This window comes from Pseudonaja textilis, chromosome 2, assembly GCF_049901715.1.
Source record: "Pseudonaja textilis isolate UNSWEBS1 chromosome 2, rPseTex1.2, whole genome shotgun sequence".
Lineage (NCBI taxonomy): Eukaryota > Metazoa > Chordata > Lepidosauria > Squamata > Elapidae > Pseudonaja > Pseudonaja textilis.
In genome coordinates, this window is record NC_141991.1 from 129,204,644 (window position 1) to 129,228,143 (window position 23,500).

The 23,500-nt window shown below is 38.7% G+C and overlaps 1 protein-coding gene across 5 annotated transcripts in view; it reads left to right on the top strand.

Annotated features, from left to right (window-relative positions):
- The window catches only part of LOC113447305 (electroneutral sodium bicarbonate exchanger 1-like), a 105,284-nt gene that overhangs the window by 50,472 nt on the left and 31,312 nt on the right, over window positions 1-23,500 (top strand). For all 5 annotated transcript variants that reach the window (XR_015741907.1, XR_015741906.1, XM_087925252.1 and 2 more), the window contains exons 4-15: window positions 1,458-1,593; window positions 4,940-5,100; window positions 8,107-8,283; window positions 9,531-9,622; window positions 10,463-10,620; window positions 13,583-13,670; window positions 14,346-14,492; window positions 15,251-15,342; window positions 17,486-17,660; window positions 18,764-18,897; window positions 20,268-20,513; window positions 22,380-22,485. Coding sequence is in view for 3 of the 5 variants with exons in the window: in XM_087925252.1 (XP_087781378.1) it covers window positions 1,458-1,593; window positions 4,940-5,100; window positions 8,107-8,283; window positions 9,531-9,622; window positions 10,463-10,620; window positions 13,583-13,670; window positions 14,346-14,492; window positions 15,251-15,342; window positions 17,486-17,660; window positions 18,764-18,897; window positions 20,268-20,513; window positions 22,380-22,485 (1,712 nt within the window). In the remaining 2 variants the exon portion in view is untranslated. The remainder of the gene's footprint in view (window positions 1-1,457; window positions 1,594-4,939; window positions 5,101-8,106; window positions 8,284-9,530; window positions 9,623-10,462; window positions 10,621-13,582; window positions 13,671-14,345; window positions 14,493-15,250; window positions 15,343-17,485; window positions 17,661-18,763; window positions 18,898-20,267; window positions 20,514-22,379; window positions 22,486-23,500) is intronic.

Consider the following 23,500-nt stretch of genomic DNA (forward strand, 5'->3'; position numbering starts at 1 on the left):
AGATTAATGTGGCACATCACAATTGAAAGATACTTGCTAAGAATTTACTTAGTAAAAACAAACAAAATTGCAATATAATGTAATGTGCAGGATGTGGGCGTCTATGCTCAGAGGTTAATTATTAACTGATGTTTTCTAGGTTTGGAACTAAGAATTGGTTTGATTAGAAACCTCCAGGAAACAGAAGGCTGTAAAGTACACAGGGAATTGAAAACAAATCCCAGGAGGTGGCAATATTAATCTACTTCTATATAGTTTCCAAAAAATCTATATGGGTGGGTCCATGAAGTTAAGTTTCATTTAAATGTGACTTTACTTTTTTGTAAGTAGTTTTAATGAGCTTCTGGTCCTGCAGATTCTATTTACTTTTCCACTAATAGCAAAATTACTAACAATGACTTTCATTTACCAAAGAAAAAAACACCAGAAACAACAAACTAAAAGAATCTCATCTTCGACTGATATTTTTTTGAGAACTGATGACTTTGCAAGATCTTTTCTGTAATTTGCCCCTTTTGTCTGTCAGATCTCTCTCTCTCTATACAGGTAGTGCCTCAACTTATGACACAATGGAACCCATCATTTCTACTGCTAAGCAAGGCAGTTGTTGAGTTGTGCTCTATTTTGCGATCTTTTTGCCACAATTATATTACGTGAATAATTGCACTTGTTAAATGAACCATACAACTGTAAAGTGAATCTGGTTTCCCCCACTGACTTGGCTTGTCAAGTCAGCTGGGAAGGTTACAAATGGTGATCACCTGACCCATCATAAATACATGCCAGTTGACAAGGGACCAAATCTTGATCACATGACCACGGGGGATGCTGCAGCGGTTGTAAGTGTGAAATCTGAAGAACTACTGCAGGAATTCGGTATGGCCAGTCTAGAGAAAAGAAGGACTAGGGGGTGACATGATAGCAATATTCCAGTGTTTGAGGATCTGCCACAAAGAAGAGGGGATCAAGTTATTCTCCAAAGCACCAGAAGGCAAGACAAGAAACAATGGATGGAAACTAATCAAGGAGAGAAGCAACCTGGAGAAACTTCCTAACAGTGTGGAGAAACTTCTTAACAGCGAGGACAAACAACCAGTGGAACAACTTGCCTTCAGTAGTTGTAGGTGTGTTCATCCCTGGAGGTTTTCAAGAAAAGACTGGGCAGCCACCTGTCTGAAATGAGATTGGGTTTCCTGCATGAGCAGGGGGTTGGACTAGAAGGCCTCCGAAGTCCCTTCCAGCTGTACTCTGATTGATCGTCCATAAGTCAGTTTTTTCAGTGCTGTTATAATTTTGAACAGTCATTAAATGAATGCTTATAAGTTGAGAATTGCCTGTATGTTTTTTTAATTCTTTCTCCCTGATTCTGCTGTCCCAGGGCGTTTCCATAACCACAAAGAATACATTACCCTTGTCTTCATCATTAGAATTATTAATACAACGTTCCACTTTGTTAGATACCCCATCTCAGCGAGTTCACTTTATCCTTGGTATGGAAGAGGATGAGGAGCATGTCCCCCATGATTTATTCACAGAAATGGATGAAATCTGCGTGAAAAACGGTGAAGAATCAGAGTGGAAAGAAACAGCAAGGTAAAAGAACCAAGGAATTATTTTTTCCCCTGCCTGTTGATTGTTAATGAGGGACAAACAAATCACCTTTTAAATATGGAACGGGTACAATAATTTTCAGTATGTCTGTTCCAATTTTACTTGGACAGAATTTGTCAGATCAGATTTCTGGCCTAGAAGCAGCTTCTGCTCCTGTGCAGAATGTGTTCTTGATTCCCTAATTTTACCCGAAAATCTCTCAATCTGATAATCTGTTCAAAAGTTTTCCCAATTTGTGGGTTATTTTGAAGTGTACAACTGGTTTTGTCTCAGCATGAGATAATGCCACGTCAAATCAGGAGGCTTCTGTGAATTCAATAGCTCATCTTACAACTATGGGGAAAAAATTCAAGCTTACCTCATTATCTTTGGATTCAATTAAAATCAGTTTCTGGAGTAGTGCATTTCTGTTGGGTATTTATTTTATTTATTTGTTTGTTTGATTTGTCAATCGCTTACAGGATAATAGGTATAGGTGTAAATATGAGTAAGAATACAGGAAATAGGTACAAATAAATGGGGACAATAGGACAGAGACAGTAGGCACAATTGTGCACGTATGCATGCCCCTTATAGACCTCTTGGGAATGGGGTGAGGTCTATAGTGGATAGTTTGAGGTTAAAGGAGTGTGGGTTAAAGGATGTAACAACAGAGTTAGGTAGTGCATTCCTGGCATTGAGCACCACTCTGTTGCTGAAGTCATACTTTCTACAATCGGGTTTGGAGCGGGAATAGTACTGATAACTACTGTGCCAAATACCACTTTGAATAGAGTTCAGAAATGGTTTTAAAGCAATTCTAAACTTGATTCAGGAGTACATTTAATGTACTGCCAAACATAATTCAAAATATACGAGTAAGTAAATAGAAAATAACATTTGGAAGCTGATAGAAACCTTAAAATAATACATTTATTGTTGGCTTGGTTGTTTGTAAATGGATGCCCTCTTCTGGCAGATGGAATACTAACGCCTGTTACTACACAGCACTGCCTATTTATTACTTCTAAAGCTGCTGTTATTACTATGATTGGTAGCACAGTCAGCCAAATGTTTAGACTTTGTCATTATTATTATTTAAATCAGAAGGTTGAGAGTTCAGTCCTAGGTAGCGGCAGACGTTTCTCTCCTAGGGTACAAAGAAAAAATATGTTCCAAACTCCACATGGTGTTGGGAAGAGCATTCGGCCACTAAATAGTCAGCACCATCCAGTCACACCCCGACTCTACCCTGAATTAAGGAATTACAGGGTCGTAAAAAGGGATTTTTCAATTATTTAAATAAATAGGAATTGGAATTAAACAATAGTGCCTCCTTGTAAATTTAGCATTTATATGCCGAGATTGAGGGCAAAGCAAGAAATCTATTAAGGTTATTGCCAGGGTAAATTTAAGTCAGGCAGCACTCTATGGAAAATAGCACTAGTGCTAGCATCTACATATCACTTCACAGTGCTTTACAGCCCTCTCTAAGCGGTTTACAGAGTCAATGTATTACCCCACCGCCCCAACTATCTGGGTCCTCATTTTACCAAACTCAGAAGAAGGGAAGACTGAGTCAACCCTGAGCTGGTGAGAATCGAATTACAGGCTGCGGGCGGTCAGTAGAAGTAGCCTAGAGTACTGCATTCAAATCACTGTGCCACCACGACTTGTTAAAGCTCTTAAAGACTCAAAACGTTGAAAAAAACTCATTACAGTATTCCATTCCTATTCCATGTTCTGTTGTCTCAGTAGTTCAAGTATAACGTAGATTCTTTAATCATGGTAAAGGATATGTTTTATATCTGAAAGTTCCCCAATACAGGTAATCCCTGACTAAGAGCACAATTGAGCCCTAAATTTCTATGAAGTGAGACATTTGTTAAGTGAGTTTTGCCCCATTTTTTTGCCACAGTTCTCAAGTGAATCAGTGCAGGTGGTAAGTTTGTAATCCAGTTGTTAAGTGAATCTGGCTTCCCTGTTGACTTTGCTTGTCAGAAGATCGCAAAAGGGGATCACATGACCTTGGGGCACAGCAAGGGTCATTAATATGAACCAGTTGTCAAGCAACTGAATTTTGATCACCTGGCCACGGGGATGCTGCAAAGTTCGTAACTGGAAAACGGTCATAAGTCACATTTTTCAGTGCCGTTGTAACTTTGAATGGTCACTAAATAAACTGATGTAAGTTGAGAACTATCTCTACTAGCTGGCATTTTCTTTTATAGGACCTTAACATAGCTAGAAAATATTTCGGTGATATTTCAGAATTACGTTGTATAATCAGTCTAGGGGATATTAATATAGTCTAGGGTTCAAGCAGGGTTCATTATGCATATTTCTCCAGCATCAGAAAAGTTACAGAAAGGGTTTCTCCATGCAGTCAGGTTCACCTATCTGCTATATACAAAATCCAAAACTGAACTCAGTTGGATTATTTATCAAATATATTTCTGAGTTAATCTCCCATCTTAAAAAACAAGCCTGTTTAATTCCTGTTCTGTACCAATTCTTCTTTTTAAAACATGTCTAGCTCCCTGGAGTATATATATGGCTTTTGTCCCTGTGAATGAGCATTTCATCCATACTCGTGGGTACTCCAGATTGGAATAGGTAGTAAACACAGCTTGCTGTAAGATGTCTTGTTTTGAATTTCTATCCGTCACTGACGGATAGGAAATAATTTTTTAGAGGTAGTCCTTGACTTACAACAGTTCATTCAGTGAATGTTCAAAGTTACAACAGCACTGAAGAAAGTGACTTATGATCAACCGGTTTTCACATTTATGACCGTTGCAGCATCCCCATGGTCACGTGTTTAAAATTCAAACACTTGGCAACTGACACATATTTACAACAGTTGCAATGTCCCAGGGCCGCATGATCACTTTTTGTGTCTTTCTGACAAGCAAAGCCAATAGGGAAGCCAGATTCACTTAACAACCATGTTACTAACTTAACTGCAGTGATTCACATAACAACTGTAGCAAGAAAGGACAGTATATAGGGCAAAGCTCATAGGTCTCACTTAGCAACAGAAATGTTGGGCTCAATTATCATAAATCGAGAGCTACTTGTACTTCTGTATTCATTTGTGATTTCTGTGGGACCTGTAGGCCCTTTTGTAAATAAAAATAATGATAGAACTGGTGTTTTGGATTGCCTTCATTGATATGGGACAGGGAGCCTGGCAGATTTTGAGGGATATGTCCACTGACTGACTCCACATTACTATTCACTAATATGAATGCATAAAAGCTTGCTGGAAAAATAAATATTATGTATTGATCCTGAAACCTCTTGCTGTTGTATTTGATTTGGGTTGTGTTGTTTGCCTCACTTCCAGATGGCTGAAATTTGAGGAAGATGTGGAAGATGGAGGAGAACGATGGAGTAAGCCATACGTGGCTACTCTGTCACTGCACAGTCTCTTTGAACTGAGGAGCTGTATCATCAATGGGAGTATCCTTCTGGATAAATCTGTAAACTGCACTGAAGACATTGCAGGTGCTATTTTTAACAATTTATGAGAATAAAAGTCAAGGAATCTGTTCTGTGTGCCTTCTTCTCCTGTATATAGAGAACATCCTTCCCAGATATAACCTGCCTAGATGCAAACTTTGATTAGGTAGAAATTTCCTCAAATTCTGGAAATCTGTTTCAAGGCAGAATAATATGGCAGTCTTCCTTAATTTGATGCCTTCCAGAAGTTTTAGGGATATGATATTGGGAATATCGAGCTTTGCACATGATGTCTAGGAATTCTTGGAGTTATATTTCTAACAATCTAATCTGCAGGACAACAGTTTAAGGGAAGGTTTTATTTAATTTAAAAATCAAGCTGGTTTGCCCAGTTTGGTGATTCATTACATTTAGAGCAGGGATGTCAAATTCAATTTCATTGAGGGCCGCATCAGGGCTGAGGTTGACTTTGGGGGCTGGGTGGGTATGGCCGACTGGGCAGGTGTGGCCAACTGGGTGGGGGTGGCCATCTTGATGCCACTCCCCAAACTGCTGGCATGTTTCCTTTTCACTCTGGGTAGACCTGGCCGAAGAGATACAAGCTGGCCCCTCACATTTTTCAGGATGGCCCCGTGGGCCGGATCTGACCACATTGCAGGCCGGATTCAGTCTGTGGGCCTTGTGTTTGACACCCCTGATTTAGAGTATATTAATCCACATTAATGCAGGTTGGATGGATGGGAAGATAGGATGCTAAAGTAGCAGAAATGGTTGGGAAAAGAGTATTTATTGTGCCTGCTGTTTTTTTCCTACCTTTTAACTATTTTTAAAATGTTTGATTAAAAAAAATGTGGAAGCCATAACAGATTTGGGTCTTTTTAAAATCTCTCTCCTACCACTATTACTCATGGAATGGAGCATCATGGATAGCTATTCTGAGAACTAAATATGGCAGTTAAGAATTTTCCTCTGATTGTTGCTTTGGGGTGATTGTATGGTTTCTATATTAGTTTTTTTTTCCTCAGAAAGAAATAGAATGCATATTTTTAGCATCTTTTACTCAAGCATGCTGCTGCCACTGTCTACCCAAGCCCAGGGCATGGGATCTAATTTAAGAGAAGAACAAGCATAAACTTCTAAATCAAAAGTCAATAAGATTGCATTAGCTGATAACTGAACCCTTCTCACATTGAAATAAATGCCAGGATCATTAAAAGAAGAAACTCTTGTTCTCGAATAAGATAGTATATAGCCGTGATTGAGAATCTATGGCACATGTGCCACAGGTGGCACGCAGAGCCATTTGTGTGGGCACGCAAGCCACAGCCAAACTTACCTCCACTGTACCTGCATGTGCCTCCCAGCTGATTTTCGGCCCATTTGAGGCTGTTTTCACCCTCCTGGAGGCTCGAGGGAAGCTTCTGCAGCCTCGAGAGGCAAAAAAAAACGGGCCTTCCGGAAATACAGGAAGTGCTAAAATGGGCCTGCTTTGGGGTTGCAGAGGCCTCCCTTGAGCCTCCAGGAGGGCAAAAATGGCCTCAAACGGGCCAAAAATCAGGTGGGAGGCACGTGCAGTGCAGGTAACGGGCGGGGCAGGGGTATTGCGCACACATGCGCAGGGGGGACCGGGCACATTGCATTGTGGGTGCAGACACAGGCATGTGCACACTATCACACGCACGTGCGCTTTCGGCACACCACAACAAAAAGGTTCGCAATCACTGCTATATAGCTTGAAGAACACAAGAAATGAACTGATATTGCAAATACGCTTGTGTAAAAGTCTTTATATTATACTTTTTAGAAACCATTTTGGGAAGTAAGGAGTGGCCAGTAATATATAAACACTTTCCTTAGTTGTTTTATTTGGCATTTATAAAAAAAGAAAAGGAAACATTTCATAATAAGCGTTATAATTTAAGGGGGGGGAAATAGAGGAGTTTTTCTGTTATTTTTGGGCAGAGCGTCTGTATATATGCCTTTGAGTTCATATTTCAGACTATGTGACCATTAATATCTCTGGATAGGCCCGATGAAAATTGTAGTTCAAAATATCAGAAGGAACCTAAGTTGCAGTTGGCTGGATGAGATAAATTTCTAGAGGGTAGGTTTACCAGTGCCTTTAACTAGTATCATAGCTAAATCAAACCTTCTTTCTTCACCTTTTGAAGAAAGAATAGGCTTAGATGAAGTCTGCCAAGATATAATACAGGGAGTCCTTGAACTTACAATCATTCGTTGTGAAGTTACAATAGCAACAGCAATAGCACTAAGTTTTATATTCCGCTTCACAGTGCTTCACAGTCCTCTCTAAGCGGTTTACAGAGTCAGCATATTGTCCCCAACAATCTGGGTTCTCATTTTACTGACCGTGGAAGGATGGAAGGCTGAGTCAACCTTGAGCCTGAGTCAGTGCACTGAAAAATGTGACTTATGATCAGTTTTCACACTTATGACTGTTGCAATAACTCCATGGTCATGTGATCAAAAGTAACTTGGTAACTATCCAGAGATACTGGCATATGTTTATGACAGCTGCAGCATCCTGGGATCATGTGATTACTATTTATAATCTTCCCAGCTGACTTCTGACAAGCAAAGTCAATGGGGGAAATCGGATTCACTTAACAGTTGCAGTAGTTCACTTACTTGTAGCAAAAAAAGGTCATAAAATGAGGCACAACAACTGTCAGTGGAATGGAAATGTGGGGCTCCATTGAGGTGGTAGTCAGGAACAATCTAAATTTGTCTCATTTGAAGACAAATTATAAATTACGCTCATTTGTTCTGTATTAATGGTCCAGTCTGATGTGTTGTGAAATAGACTTTTCTGTTAGCGGAGTATTTTGAAAAATACAACTAATAGCAGGTGTGCAAAGGATTATAAGGATTGCTGCTATAATAGAAAAATATATATAATTAAGTCTTTCTTTCCTCCCTTCCTCTACTTCTGAACCATACCCAATCTAATTAATATAATTTTAATTCAGGATCATTGATTACTGTGTAATCTGCATTGCATTTGTATAATTAGGTGGTTTTCTCTTTCAGAAATGATCCTGGATAGCCAGGATTCTCACGATATATCCATACGTAAAAAATTCTGGGAAACCCTCTTGAAGAAACACCATCATCAGCATGAAAAAAAAAGAAACATCCTTCCAATTGTCCGTTCTTTTGGAGAAAGTGGCCAGAAAAAGTCTGATCCTCACTCAATAGATAAGACAGGTAAAGGATCTCTGTAACCTGGCTATTCTGGTCCAATTTTCTCATTACATTAGGAATTATAAACCAAATATTGAGAAATAATTGGGAATATATAAAAACTTATGATTTACAACTATCACTAATTCAGTCACCCAACACCCTGAATCCAAACCACAAATGTTTGTGTACACATCCAGTGATCAGAGGATCCCTTCCTAATCTGTCAGTGTCTCTGCTTGCTTTCTGGATTGTACATACTCCAGACTAGCAGTGGAATATGAAGAACAAACACATTTGACAAAATTTACTCAATCTATATTTATTTATGAAATTTATATGCCGCTCATCTCCATTCTGAGTGACCTGAATATGGACTTGATGCCTGGGCATGAGTAATTGCATGCAGCTTGCTTTTTCCTGTTGCTATATTGCTTCAGCAATTTAGAAGACAAACATAATAAAGTGAATGATAATCTCTAGTGAAACCAAGTGAATGATAATCTCTAGTGAAACCAACCAACCAAAGCTACTCTGTGTAATATGCTATCCCCAAATAAATTAACTATATTGAATTGATAGTCTACTTCAGATTATATTAAGGCATAGTGTAATTTGTTGGCCTTTACCTTAACTATTTAGCCTAAACAATTTATGGTTTATCATAGATGAGCATAGACATTGTCTGATTTGAACATCAGGGATGCATATGATCTAACTTGTATTTCACTAGGTTTTAGTCAAACAATCTCCCTGAAGTATAGGATTATAAGAATAATTCTGCTGGCCCAGCTAAAACTCCATCTTCCAATGTTTTCTGACATACTAAGTATGTTAATCATTTTTATCTAAGCATTTTTATTGTAAATTTTTATTGTAAATTTTATTGTAAATCCTTATTTTCTTTCAATCCAGCTTCATTCATGCTTGAAAATTGGAAATCCCAAAATGTTTGTCTGTTGTCACACTTATACACAGTGCAAGATGTCACAATCCAGGCAGAACATAGTATAATGTGTGTGTATTTGTGTGTATGTGCCCCCACAACACTGCACCACCGCGGCTCATGAAAGTTGTTTTCTTCTTCTATTTGCAATTCACATAAGTAAAATAAGATAGACAGATGGACATTATAAGTGAAATCAAGCATTCTACATGTGTTTTTATTGACAAAAACTTAGTACTTTTCTCAAAATTATATACTCAATGTATGGTGTATAATGTGATAAGTAATTCAGCAAATTATCTAGATTTTTCCTGTTTCTATTTAGGAGTGACTTCACTGTCTCTTCAGCCTCCTTCTAACACACTAGATGTTAGAAATGGATTGACTCCTGATACTACCCCAACAGACGTGTGCAAAGTGAGTTAATGTAATTGTTTATCACTAATTGTAAGAGCATCTTACAGCCAATTAGATCTGACTCCATCGAAGTCAGATTAAAACTATTGACATTGCTTTGATTCTGAATTGGCATCTTCAGCCAAACTGACTTTTATGATAATGTCACTGTCAATGGGAAAAAAAGTTGGGTTCAATGGAGTTTTAACGTGGGCCACTATTGCTGTCATGAGTAGCATCCATGGTATGTCAGCATTTCATCTGAATATGAGCATCTCTATATGACGTCTATTTTTTAAAAGTAAAATCAGCCCTAAAAGGAGGTTCTCTGGAATTTATACAGGTAGTCCTGGACCACAACGGGGACTGGCACTAAGTACAACAGTTGTTAAGTTGAAATGCCATATGTCCATGCTGACTTACATCAGTTCCAACTGCAGATGTTAAGCAAATAACCATGAATCATTAAGCAGGATGTCATGGTCTGCCACTTGCAAAGTCCTGCTGACTTTCTCATTGACTTTGCTGGTTGGATGTCAGCTGTGGACATTGCAAAGGGTGATTGCATGACCCTAGGATGCTATTTCTGTTGTAAATACACACTGGTTGCCAAGCACTCAAATTACTATCAAATTATAACAGAGATGCTGTAACAGCCACAATTTCAAGGACTGGTCATAAATCTTTTTTGTCATTGCTGTCGTAACATTGAACAGTTGCTGAAAGAGTGAATTACCTGTATTTATTAAATTACCTGTATTCATTACCTTATTTCTGAAACGTGTCATAATATCTGTATTTATTAAATGCATCACAATATTAGTTCTGCCTTAAAAATTAAGCTTTTTTCTTTGTAATTAGGCACACCTTCATTTTATGAAGAAGATTCCTGTTGGAGCTGAGGCTGCAAATGTTTTAATTGGAGAAGCAGATTTCCTGAAACAACCTATTGTTGCCTTCTTACGTTTATCACCAGCTGTTCTTCTTCCAGGCATGACTGAGGTTCCGCTCCCTACCAGGTAAAATGTGGTAGTGATGATGGGGGTATTTGGGGATAACTAATAGTACTGATGCTTCTTAGTGACTGTAGCTATGCAGTTTTCTTGGCAGTGTTACAGAAGTGATGGTTTGCAATTGCCGCCTTTGGGATTTTAGTTTGTTTTTTACCTTCTCAGTCTATCCAACAGTAATTAATGCTAAGTTCACACTGATTGTGTACTACGACTATTTGTCACCCTGATTGTTATATTTGAGTTTATGCTTGTAAATAATTTGTCCATGCCATTTAAATTGTGTTTGTTGCAAACTTTGGAATGTTGCCTCCATGCTACAGTTAAAAATATTTAATCATTCATTTTGATAGCTTTGTAATTTATATAGAAGCTTTAAAAATGATTTTAAGCTCTTTGCTGAAATAAAAACCCAACTTTTTCAGTGGACTCAAGAGAAATCTAAACATTTAGATGGCTGTGGATATTTCCTGTTCCTACACTATTTAATCCTTTTAAAAAAGCTGCGTCTACTAAAGAGGCATCCTATTAGAAAATCTATAAATGTTAATATTTCAGTATTAGATACAGGTAATCCTCAAGGTACAACAGGCCATGTAATGAATGTTTGAAATTACAAGTGACAACTCACACAAGCTACTTACAACCTCATTCCAAAATTAGGACAGCTGCAGTGGGCCTACGGTTGTTCACTCTAATGACCCACCATAAGGTCGTTGCAGTGCCTTCCTTCCTCTCTTCCCCCATCCACCCCACTGGAAACCTGCAGGACCTGGACCTCCTCCTTATGACCCCCATGACGCCCCACATGTAACTTCTGAAGCTCTCCAGACCTCATGTTATGGAGGAAGAGCAGATCATGTGTCCCGGTGATGTGCTGTGGAGACCCAAATGCAGCCGTCATTTTGTCCCTACCCAAAAATGGGTGGAAACAAAATGATGTCCATCACACAAACTGCTTCATTTTGCTACCTTAGGTCTGCACAGAGCTGCAGAAGCTTCTGAATCTGCAGAAAGCTTTTGAGCACCGTGCAGAGCTGGTTAAGATAGCAAAATGAAGCAATTTATCCCATGCGGCAGCAACCCAAACACATCTGCCATTTTGTCCCCGCCCACAAACTAGCGAGGACAAAATGGTGGCCTCCTGACAAACTGCTCCTTTTTGCTGCCTTAGAGAGGTCTCCACAGTGCTGCATCGTCTTCTAAATGCTTCTGCAGAGCTTGTTAAGACAGCACAGTGAAGCAGTTTGTCCTTAGACAGTGCAGTAGCGACCGGAATGCGGCCACCATTTTGTGAGCGGGACAAAACGATGGCCGCTTTCAGAACATTGCCATGTGGCTGTGCAATGAAGAAAGTCATCCCAGTGATCTGGGAGGCCTCGCAACTCTTCAGAAAGTAAGTGGTGAGAAAGGGTGTGGGAATCAGGCCTAAGGCCTGGGAGATACTGAGTAGAAGTAGGAAAAAGCCTGTTGGGACCGAAGAGATGGGATGTGGAGCATGAAGCATCTTGGGATGGGGGAAACTTTGGAAGATTATATTACATAAAGGTATATTAATGTTTATCTACATATACTACCATGTTTCTCATATAATAAGGCCGGGTCTTATTATTTTTTGAGCCCCGAAAAAACGTCTAGACCGTCTTTTCGGGGGTGACTTAATTTCCTCCCCCCTTGCATCTTAGGGTGGGCGGCGCCGGCTTGGATGTTGACCTTGGCGTTGGTGGGGCACTTTCTATCAGGGTCAACACAGGCAGCACCATATCCGGCTGTGTAACAAAAGTACTTCCTAACAGCAAGCCCCCCTGCCATTTCCCCCCCATTTCGCATGTTTTAATATAGGCCTTAATTTGGGGGGAGGGGCTTAATTTCATTTCATGCCTATAAAACATGCTGGGACTTCCTATTGGGGGAGGCCGTATTGTTGGAGAAACGGTATATAGTTCAAAGTTTTATGATTTTTCATAGATGTCATCAATATTTAATAATTTCTTGTCTGTGGAGGAAATATGTAGCAAGACACTAACAGGCCTAGGAAAGGCACGTGTGTGCATGCAGAATGTCTATACAGAGGAAAGTGAAAATTTCATGTAAATGCATATACATTGGGCACAACCTTTGCATACTTTTCAGAAACCAATATGCACTTATATACAGGAAGAAAGCATATGTTTTGTTTCTGGAAATTTGCTAAGAGTGCTGTCCCAAATAAATACCGTACAGAATCTGCCAATTAGAAAAACCCTTCCTTTTTGTTCCTATTCTGCTGAGGATTTGGTTTTGCATTGACTCAATCCAGAAAGGTATATTTTATTTTATTTTTTTTTTATTTTATTTTATTTGGTTTGTCAATTGCTTACAAGATAATAGATATAAGTAAAAACATAGTTATGAATACATGGATACATATCAGAAAAATAAAAAGAAACAATAGGAGAGGGACGGTAGGCATGTTGGTGCACTTATGCATGCCCCCTACAGACCTCTTAGGAAAGAAAGAGGTGAGGTCAACAGTAGAAAGTCTAGGTTAAAGTTTTTGGGGTTTGGGGAAGAAACCACAGAGTCAGGTAGAGTATTCCAGACATTGACCACTGTTGCTCTGTATATGATCTGAATGGAAAGGAAATAGGTATATACCTCCTACCTTTTTTCCTAAAGTTGAAGATGACTTGAGGGGACAAGAGACTGCAAGTAGCCAAGACTTTAGTGTAAGCAACACAGAGCTGAACAGAGTCTGATGGGCCAAGGAAATGTGGAGGAGTAATTTCACCTTCAGAGATTTTTAAAGCTGCATACCTGGAGAAAGGTTTCGCCATTCTGGAAGATCTTGGAAAGGTGTTTTGAAGACTTTTTCTTTTCTTTAATTGGAAAGGGTCTGTCTCATTTAAATGAGACTTAGTTTCCAATTGGCTTTAAAATGTTTGACTTACATTGCAATCATTTCTTTTTCAATCTCTCTTTTAATGACTAGGTTCTTGTTTGTCTTGCTGGGTCCAGTAGGGAAAGGACAGCAGTATCATGAGATTGGACGGTCAATGGCTACCCTCATGACTGATGAGGTAAGTGAAGTATGCATAATTTCACCCTCTATAACAGTGTTTCTTAACCTTTGCATGGCTGCCTGTGGGATTCTGGGAGTTGAAGTCCAGGTTTCTTAAAGTTGTCAAAGTTGAGAAGCACTGTGGGCCTAAGCCGTTTACATTGCTTTGGATGACCTATACATAAAAGAACATCAACAGAGTCATAAAAGAGTTATAAAAGTCAGAAATAATGACCCCACACACTCCAAATAAAGCATTATTATACACATGTTAGAATTGGTTTTCATGATGCATACTCTCCTTTTAATATTTATATGACTCGGTTTATTGTAAACTGTAGTAACCTGTCATATGTGTTACTTTCCATTCATATATTATATAATCACAGCCAGCCTTGTTCTTTTTTTTTAATGAGCCACGGTTAGGCGGCTGTGGTTAGGGTCACTGGTGCACTCAGCTAAGTGAAAAAGTGTTTGATTCTGATGGGAACTTATGCAAGGATGCTAGTTCACTACCTGGCAAAATACTATGTATCTATATATTGTTCCACATTCAAAGTGGATGATTTAAAGTTTTGCTCGTTTAACCAGAATAGTCATCCAGACAAAGATTCTGTTTGAGAGAATATATGGAGAAATTAGAATTGATCTAGCTTATTACGGGTAAGTAAATGTTTCTCTCCTGTCTATACAGGTTTTCCATGATGTTGCTTACAAAGCCAAGGATCGAAGTGACCTTTTAGCTGGCATTGATGAGTTTCTAGATCAGGTGACAGTGCTGCCACCTGGGGAATGGGATCCATCGATCAGAATTGAGCCACCTAAAAGCGTTCCTTCTCAGGTAAACTGTGACTTCCTTCTCTAACTCAATAAAACAAAATGGTGATATTTTTAAAATATCAAGTCTAATATGGGGGATACTGTCTATAAATTAGACGGGTGGAATCATAGAACAATATATATTTATCATTTATGGGCTAATACCTAAGATTCCCTAGAGAGCTGTCTCGGCTTTTTGGCCTGTTGTAATTGCAAAGAAAGAAAAATGATGCTGCTTACTTATTGGAAGCTACATCAACACTAAGGCAAATGAATGTGTGCAAATGAAATTGCAGGTAGTCCTCGACCTATGACTATAACTGAGTTCCAAATTTCTATTGCTAAGTAAGACATTGTTAAATGAGTTTTGCCCAATGTTATGACATTAAACTAGTTAGTCATGTTACAACCTTTAACTAGTCATTTTATGTCACAAAAGAATCACATGACCCTGGGACGCTGCAACCATTATAAAATCAGTTGACAAGTGTCCAGATTTTGATCATGTGACCATGGGGATGCTGCAACAGTCGTAAGTGTAAGTCACTTTTTTCAGTGCTGTTGTAACTTTGAACGGTCAATAAATGAATGATTGTAAATCGAGGACTACCTGTATGACCTTTATATGGTTTTTGATATACAGCAGTGTTGCAACTATAAGATTAGGTTTAGCCTCCAATTTGATATTGTTGGGTTGTTGTTTTTTAAAGGCCACTCTGCCTTGAACTGATTCAAAAGCCAGCAGAATGATGTTAATTTGTCGTACTTCCTTTTTATTAGGATAAGAGGAAGATGGCAAAGTTATATAATGGAAAGATTTCTGATGATGATATGGAAGATCACACGGGGCCAGAACTCCAAAGAACAGGAAAGTGAGTTCTGGGAGTCTTGTGGTGGCTTCTTCTAAAGCAGCAATAAGCAATCTTTTACTAGCTAGTACTGCATTTTAAAAGGTATTTGATCTCTGTGGCCTGCAGTGGACGTGGCCAGTGACATCCTGGCATCAATGCAACGGAGAGGTTCAGATTATTGACTTATTTTGGGAGTGTTTTAAGAGGTTACATGTCTCTAGCTTAAGATAGCAATAGCACTTAGACTTACCGGTATGTACTGCTTTATAGTGCTTTACAGCCCTCTCTAAGTGGTCTACAGAGTCAGCATGTTGCCCCTAACAGTCTGGGTCCTCATTTTACCCATCTAGGAAGGATAGAAGCTGAGTCAACCTTGATGCTTATTTTTCTCATAACAACAACAACAGCAACAACAACACAACCGTTGGCATGGTTCAAACATTATTAAAGAGGGAGATGGGTGGTTAAGTGCGAAATATAAATAAATAAGTGAAATGACTTCTCCAAAATTTTAAGACTTTCATTTTGCCCAGTACTATTACAAACTGCATGGAAGAATTTTTGCATGGTTGCAGAAATAGCATTTGTGGGCTATATACTATCCAAACTTTTGCTAAAGGAAATTTTCCCATCTTTCATTTTAAGGGCTCTATAAACTCAGGAACACCTTATGAACTAAATACAGGTAGTCTTCGACTTATGACCAAAATTGGGACTAAAATTTGCTAATCAAGACAGTTGTCCACCCACTTTTACAACTTACTTTGCCATGGTCACTAAGTGAATCACAGTGAAATGAATTACACTGTTAAGCAAATTTGGCCTCCCCACATTAACTTTGCTTGTCAGAAGCTGATTTTACTGATCAATTAAATTACACGAATCCTGATCTTTTACACTAATCAGTAATCACACTATTTGCACTAAACACTCTAATCACACTAATCAATTGAAACAATAAATCAATTAAACCATTGATAAATTAATTATTTTATAGAATTTGATTATCTAATCACTGATATAGATAATGCACTAGAAAAGTTATAAGTTTTGAGGTAATGAGAGTCAGCAAGAAAAGGGTTAATTGCTGCTGATATCTGATCCACAGAGTGGGAAGGACTCTGAGCAGGACTTTACAGCTGACAGGAAATCTCCATTCAGGGAGTCTTTACCCAGGGAATCTTGGTGAGATAGAGGTGGAAGGCATGTGGTTTCTTTTTGTTTGAAATGGCTTCAAAGTGATTGATTTTTGGTGATTTAAATGGACCTCAGTTCTCTATAATTCACAGCCGTTCAGAATCACAGCCTCTGTCAGTTCCGTCTCTTTCTCTGCAGCTTAAAATCACACTGTCCACCAGTCACAGCTCATTGAATGGCTCACTCTCAGAATCAGTCTCTTTGTAAGTGTCTGCATAAATCACTCATAAATCACAGCTTGTACAGGCTCTTATCTCTATCCGCTTCTCCTCAAGTCTTGGTCTCTCTCTCTCTCTTCCCTTGTTGTTTGTCCTGCTGGGGAAACTGTGTGTGGGATTTTAAAGGAGACACGTTGTCTGGCATGGAAGATACACCAATTAGCTGTGTATGGATTTAAATTTAAATTGGGTGGATTTAAATTTAAATTTAAATGAAGGTGTGTTGCTTGTGCTCCACTGGCTCCGGCTAGCTTGAGATCCGCCAGTGTGGTATATATATTATAAGTAAATGTCAGTTACAAAGTGCCCAAATTTTTATCACATGATGGTGGGAATGTTGTGTGAGTTGTAGTATAGTTTTCAATGCCATTGTAACTTTGAACTGTTGTATATCTATGAATGGTTGTAAGTCTAGGGGTACTTTTAGTACCAGTAGAGTTAGAATGGTGACATCTGGGTAAGAATTTTCAAGAATTATGGCAGATCCCTTTTGCTAGTACTGAGGACTATAATGAGAAGGGAAATGTCTGGTAATACAGAACAGAGGATTCTCAGTTTGAATCAGATGTGAGCCTATAAACAGGAATTGTGGACAAATAACGGGGTGAATATGTCAAAGTCAAAGAGCTGCCACTCCACTTTCAATATTATGTGTTGGGAAATGGTTTATCTCCAGCCACTTTGTTACTGTATTTAACTCACTGCTGTGAATCCACCATTTCTTAGAAATTTCTGTCTTTGCTTTGCAGGCTCTTTGGTGGCTTGATATTGGATATAAAACGGAAAGCTCCTTGGTACTGGAGTGACTATAAAGATGCTTTGAATTTGCAGTGTTTAGCTTCCTTTCTCTTCCTGTATTGTGCCAGCATGTCTCCTGTGATCACCTTTGGGGGGCTGCTTGGAGAAGCAACAGATGGACAAATTGTAAGAACATTTCCCCCCTTCCTTTTATGTTTTATGAGTAATTGTCAAGATAAGTGACAACAAAACCAGCATTACAAAAGCAATGGACATTTAACCTCATCACTGCTCGTCTGTATAGGATTTTGCATTATTAGATCACAGTTCTAACTATTGGTGTTTTTTTTTCATCAAGGTTTTAAGTGGATGGTGATCAATCCACATACACGGACTTTTACAAGGGCCCCAGATCTTTCTGTACTTCCTATGTTTTCCATCTTTCTTTTTTTTTCTTACAGGAAGACAATAGAGTAGCTTCAGAGTGTCTTCTGATTAGAAATACAAGGCACTCGACGCAAAAATACCCCATTCATTTTCTGTGTCCTGATAATAGAATTTTAAACCGCCCCTGCAAAATGTGCCTTCAGATATTCATTTGTAATAGAAGGCATACTCTATAATTACTTTTTTGGAAGAGAAGATTAAAATTAGTTATCTGGATATATTTTAACCTATCTTTCATATTCCCAGTTATATCCTAGACAATTTCTTTCTTTCTTTCTTTCTTTCTTTCTTTCTTTCTTTCTTTCTTTCTTTCTTTCTTTCTTTCTTTCTTTCTTTCTTTCTTTCTTTCTTTCTTTCTTTCTTTCTTTCTCCTTTCTCCCTCCCTTCCTCCATTCCATTCATCTCTAGAATGTTTATGGCTGGATTGGACATAAATTAAAGAAGGGCAGCTATTTAGAATTTTAATCTTCGATACAAGTTAATTTGAGAAGCACCTTCCATTTCAGAAGATGACGCTGAATTTGCCAACATCGTCATTTTTCTCAATGTGGATCTATGACATATGGCAAAAGTGCTGCTTTTCCCACATCACAACAGATCTGTCTCCTGAATTAAAATAAATGTGTGAAGGGAGGGAGAATGCCTCTAATTAGAGTTAAGCTCTTGCCAATTGGTCACCTTGACCTGTCTTTAGTGATAATTCATAGAGGAAATTAAAGCAATTGAATTAAGTGGCCTGTTTTCTGTTCTCTGAATCCCTAAGGAGGGAGTGGTTGCATGTACTGTCAGTCTGATCCATTATAACACCCCTTCTTTTCTTCTGTTTGTGTTTAAACCTGCAGAGTGCTATAGAATCCTTGCTTGGAGCTTCGATCACTGGAGTGATCTACTCTCTCTTTGCTGGCCAGCCTCTCACCATCTTGGGAAGTACTGGACCAGTACTGGTTTTCGAGAAAATTTTATTCAAGTTCTGCAAGTAAGGCTGTGTACTTTTACAAGGGATGATGGTGATGAATCTAATAGAGATAATTTAACTAACCCATTTCTAACTGCTGACCTCTCAATCCTTTTTTATAAAACAGAACAAAATATGAGCACAGTTAGGGAGCAGTATTATAAGCTGGGATTCATTTGAATGCACAGGAAGCCTGAAATGTTAGTAGAGCAGAAAATGTGAAATTCTGATATGATTTTGATGCACGTGTGGATATATCATAGTGTATCTGAAGAGAAGTAGTGTCCCATCCCCTTCCACTTCCTAGGAATAGTTATGGTTAGTATTCCCAACCCAGGTACTAATTGCGAGCAGTTATTTCTCTCCTCCCTTCAGATTCAAACTCTGGCTCTGATGGATAACAACAACTCCACATCCAGAATAGTAGACAGAGGTAATCTAATCTGGAATGCTGACAGATTCCTATCAAAAACATATGTGGCCAAAAATATTACAGACTTTTAAAATGTGCCACGTTGCCTGGGAGTTCCCTCATTGTTTCTTCAATGGATTATTCCACTCATATTCTATGAGCTCCAATTCCTGCTTAAATCATTGTGGATTTAATCAGAAGGCTTCGTGGCTTGTGAGAAATAGGCTGAATGAAGAGAAGAGACGAACCATTTATTTATAATTTATACAGTTTTGAAATTGATACTTGCTTTGTGATGATTCTAAGGTGGAAATTTTAGAATGTTTAAGGTGCTATAGATGGCAATCATTTATCAATAACCGACCCATATCAATGTATATAGTTTCAGTCATTACAGGTAGTCCTTGTTTACTGGCCACTTGTTGAGTGACTGTTCAAAGTTGCAACAAGAAGTTACAAGTTACAAAGAAGACTGATGACAAATCTTGAAGTAGTAGCTGCTGCTTCATCCCTGCAGTTATGAGATTCCCATTTGTGACTTCCATGGCCGGCTTGTGACGAGTAAAGTCAATGGGGAAGTGAGCAGACAGTTGCAAGGCACAATCATACAGTGTTATGTTTAATGTCGGGTGATTAGCTTAATGGCCACAGCCAGAACTGATGAACTGATATAATATGAGTCAGTGCTGAATTTTGATCATGGGGATGTTGCAATGATTGTAAGTGTGAAAAACAGTCTTAAGTCATTTTTTTCAATGCCAATGTAAATTCAAACGGTCACTAATGAACTGTTGTAAGCCAAGGACTACCTGTATTGCCACTTTCTATCGAAAGGATAGGAGTGGAGGAAAGATCAATTAATGGACAACTGGTGAAGCTTAACAATTTCTATATTTCAATACTTTTACAATTTTATGATCAGAATTATTTCAGCATGTAATGTTTCTTGTTTCTTATCTTTGGCACCACTTCTTTGCAGAGACTATAAGCTTTCTTATCTTGCTCTGCGAACCTGCATTGGCCTGTGGACAACATTCATGTGCCTCGTGCTCGTGGCCACTGATGCTAGCTCTCTGGTCTGCTACATCACTCGGTTTACAGAAGAAGCTTTTGCCTCTCTGATCTGCCTCATTTTCATTTTTGAGGCCATAGAGAAGCTGTTTAAGTTGGGAAGGACTTACCCATTTTACATGGATAGCAATCTGGACCATCTGACTTTCTATTAGTGAGTCGGTGTTGTTTCTTCTATTTTGAACAAAAAATGCCTTACTGTACTTTAGTTGCTTTGCTTCCATATACTTAAACTCATCAGTTGGCGTAAGATTCCTTATTGTGAAGAAATGGCAATAATACTTAGACTTATATACCCCCCACACTGCTTTACAGCACTCTCTGGGATATTTACAGTGTCAGCATGTGGCTCCCAACAATCTACATTCTCATTTTACCCATCTCAGAAGCTGGAAGGCTGAGTCAACTGTGAGCACTGTCAAGATTGAACTCCAGGCTGTGGGCAGAATTAGCCTGCAATACTGTATTCTAACCACTGCGCCATCAGAGCTTCTTAAATAAGAAGCAAGGAAGGCAACGATCACCTAACAATAGTTAGATAAGAATTAGTGTATAGTAGATTCACTGGAACAGATATAGAATCTCCACTTAGGACCTTGCAATGAAAGCTTGAGATAATATATAGCATGAATGGGCAATTTATATCCCTAGGTTGAAGTCCCTTTTTGAGCTCCAAAAATGAGGGGTCTGCACAGGTTGTCTTGTACTTGGGATACCTTCTTGACTCACTGTTTGTCCTTCTTGAATTCTGGTGAAGGAGGACACCTGGTGATTCTTATTTATTTTTTTTTGCATTTGTTTGACTAAGACCTTACTTCTTCTGAATCATAGACTACAGCAAGAATGCTCTTTGGGTCTCAACAAAGATAAGTTGAGCACTTTTTAAGAAAACACTGAGGAGAGCAGCAGCACAGTACATGTAGTTAGTATGTGTGGTTCTATTGTTCGCACAATTTATTTTATAATTTATGCAAGCCTGGGCAATGATTCTCTCAGATTCTTTGATCCATTGAAAGAGGCTCAATATTTCCTTTGATAGTAGGGGGATGACTTATGCAGGAAATAATTTAAATTTGGACAGAGCTGATTTGATAGACAATTCAGACAATTCCTATATTATTATTAATATTATTATTATTATAGTTTATAAGAAGAGATGGGACAACCATTTGTCTGAAATGATATAGGGTTTCCTGCCTGAGCAATGGGTTGGACTAGAAGACCTCTAAGGTCCCTTCCAACTCTGTTATTCGATTCAATTCTATATTATTAAAATGAAAGTGCTTTCATACAATTGTTGATTAGTTTTATCTTGAATTCATAAAGATTGAAATACTTTTTTAAAGTCTGCAGTGTATAAAATGTATATAAAGTGTGTATGAAATATTTTGAATTCAATTGCCTCAAATGGGTTCCCCCTTTTCCTTTTGATCCTGGAACAGTTGTTATAAAACAACTGTTTTACCTTGACACAGGTTGTGGCCATCACTTTGGAAGAGTTTTGAACTCCGAAATGAAATCATCCAAAGGCCAATAACTTCCCAAGTATATGTGGCCAAGTGATTTCTTTGCTTTTTCATCCATCTTCAATTGAGCCAAATGGTAATTTGTCATGTGATTTGTAAACTCACGCGAAAGTATTAAATGTTCAAGGTTCTACATTACCTGCTTACTACCTTCAGCTCAGGTTAGACAAATAATTGATGGCCAATATGGATGAAGGGTTAAATACATTGGACTAGAAGCAGAGAAACCTGAATTCGAGTCCTGTTTTAGGCATGGAAGCTAGCTGAATGACTTTGGGCCAGTCCCTCTCTCAATCCAACCCATCTCATTCAGGTAGTTGTAGGGAAAATAGGAGGAGGAAACATGACATGCTGAATTTATTTAATTATGACAAAATACAATTTAGAACAAGTCAATAAAAACTTTCAAAAGTTGTTGGACCAGAGACTTGGGCTTTCAGAAGTAAATATGGTTTGATGCGTAATGCTCATTAATCCTTTTCTGTGTCCACTAGCTGCAGATGTGCAGCTCCTACACATCCCAATAATGATACCCTGACGTACTGGAGCAGTCAGAATATCAACCCTTCCAAAGTTGCCTGGGCTAATCTCACTGTTTCTGTAAGTATATGAGCTTGATCCTCTGTGCATAGCTAAGAAAATGATTTCTGTGATAACGTTATTTATTGATTAGAATGGAACATTAGTCTTTGTAAAAGGGATTTCCTTTCCACAAAACCAGTGATGGAGGGAAGGAAAGTAATTTTTGATGGGAAGACCTGTATATATTAGGAATTGGTAATAGGATTTTTTAAAATTAAGTTCCTCTGGGGCTTCTTTTCTTTTAAAATAAAAGCTGGCATATTAAGTAGTCTATTTAAAAAGAATTGAGCTTTTCCCCTCACAGGTTAGATTGTGGCCTGTTTGGATGTATGTTAGAAATGGGATTGTGTAGAATTATGAGGGTGGCTGTTAGCTAGAGGTCTCTGTAATGAGTCCTGTTATTGCAAATCACTAGGAAGAGACATGTGATGTTGACTATACTTCACTTGATTTGCTTCAATATATTTAAATTTTCAAAGAGCGTAAATGCATTCATGGAATAATTATCTAGGTACTTGCTACATTGCCAAAGGAAATTGTAAAGCAGGAGTGTCATACTCGATCCCATTGCCGGCTGTATCATAGTTTGCCCTTGGGGGGCTAGGGTGGGTGTGGCCTGGTCATCGTGGCTGACTGGGTGGGCGTGTCTGGGGTGGGACGGGAATGGGGCGGTATGAGCCAGTCCCTCGCCATCTCCAGGATGGCTCCGCGGGACAACTCTAGGCCTATTGTGGGGCCCTGTGTTTGATACATCTGCCATAAAGTAACCAGATCCTTGGTCTAACTTCAGCATGTTTCTCCTTTTCTTCTTGCTTATTTTGATAACTGAAGATCTAAGCCAGGAGTCTTCAAACTTGACAGCTTTAAGACTTGTGGACATTAACTCCCAGAATTCTTCCTCCAAACATGTTCGTTCAGGAATTCTGGGAGTTGAAGTCCACAAGTCTTAAAGTTGCCAAGCTTGAAGACTCTTGCTCTAAGCCATTAATACTTTTGTGTGTGTGTGTGTGTGTGTGTGTGTGTGTGTGTGTGT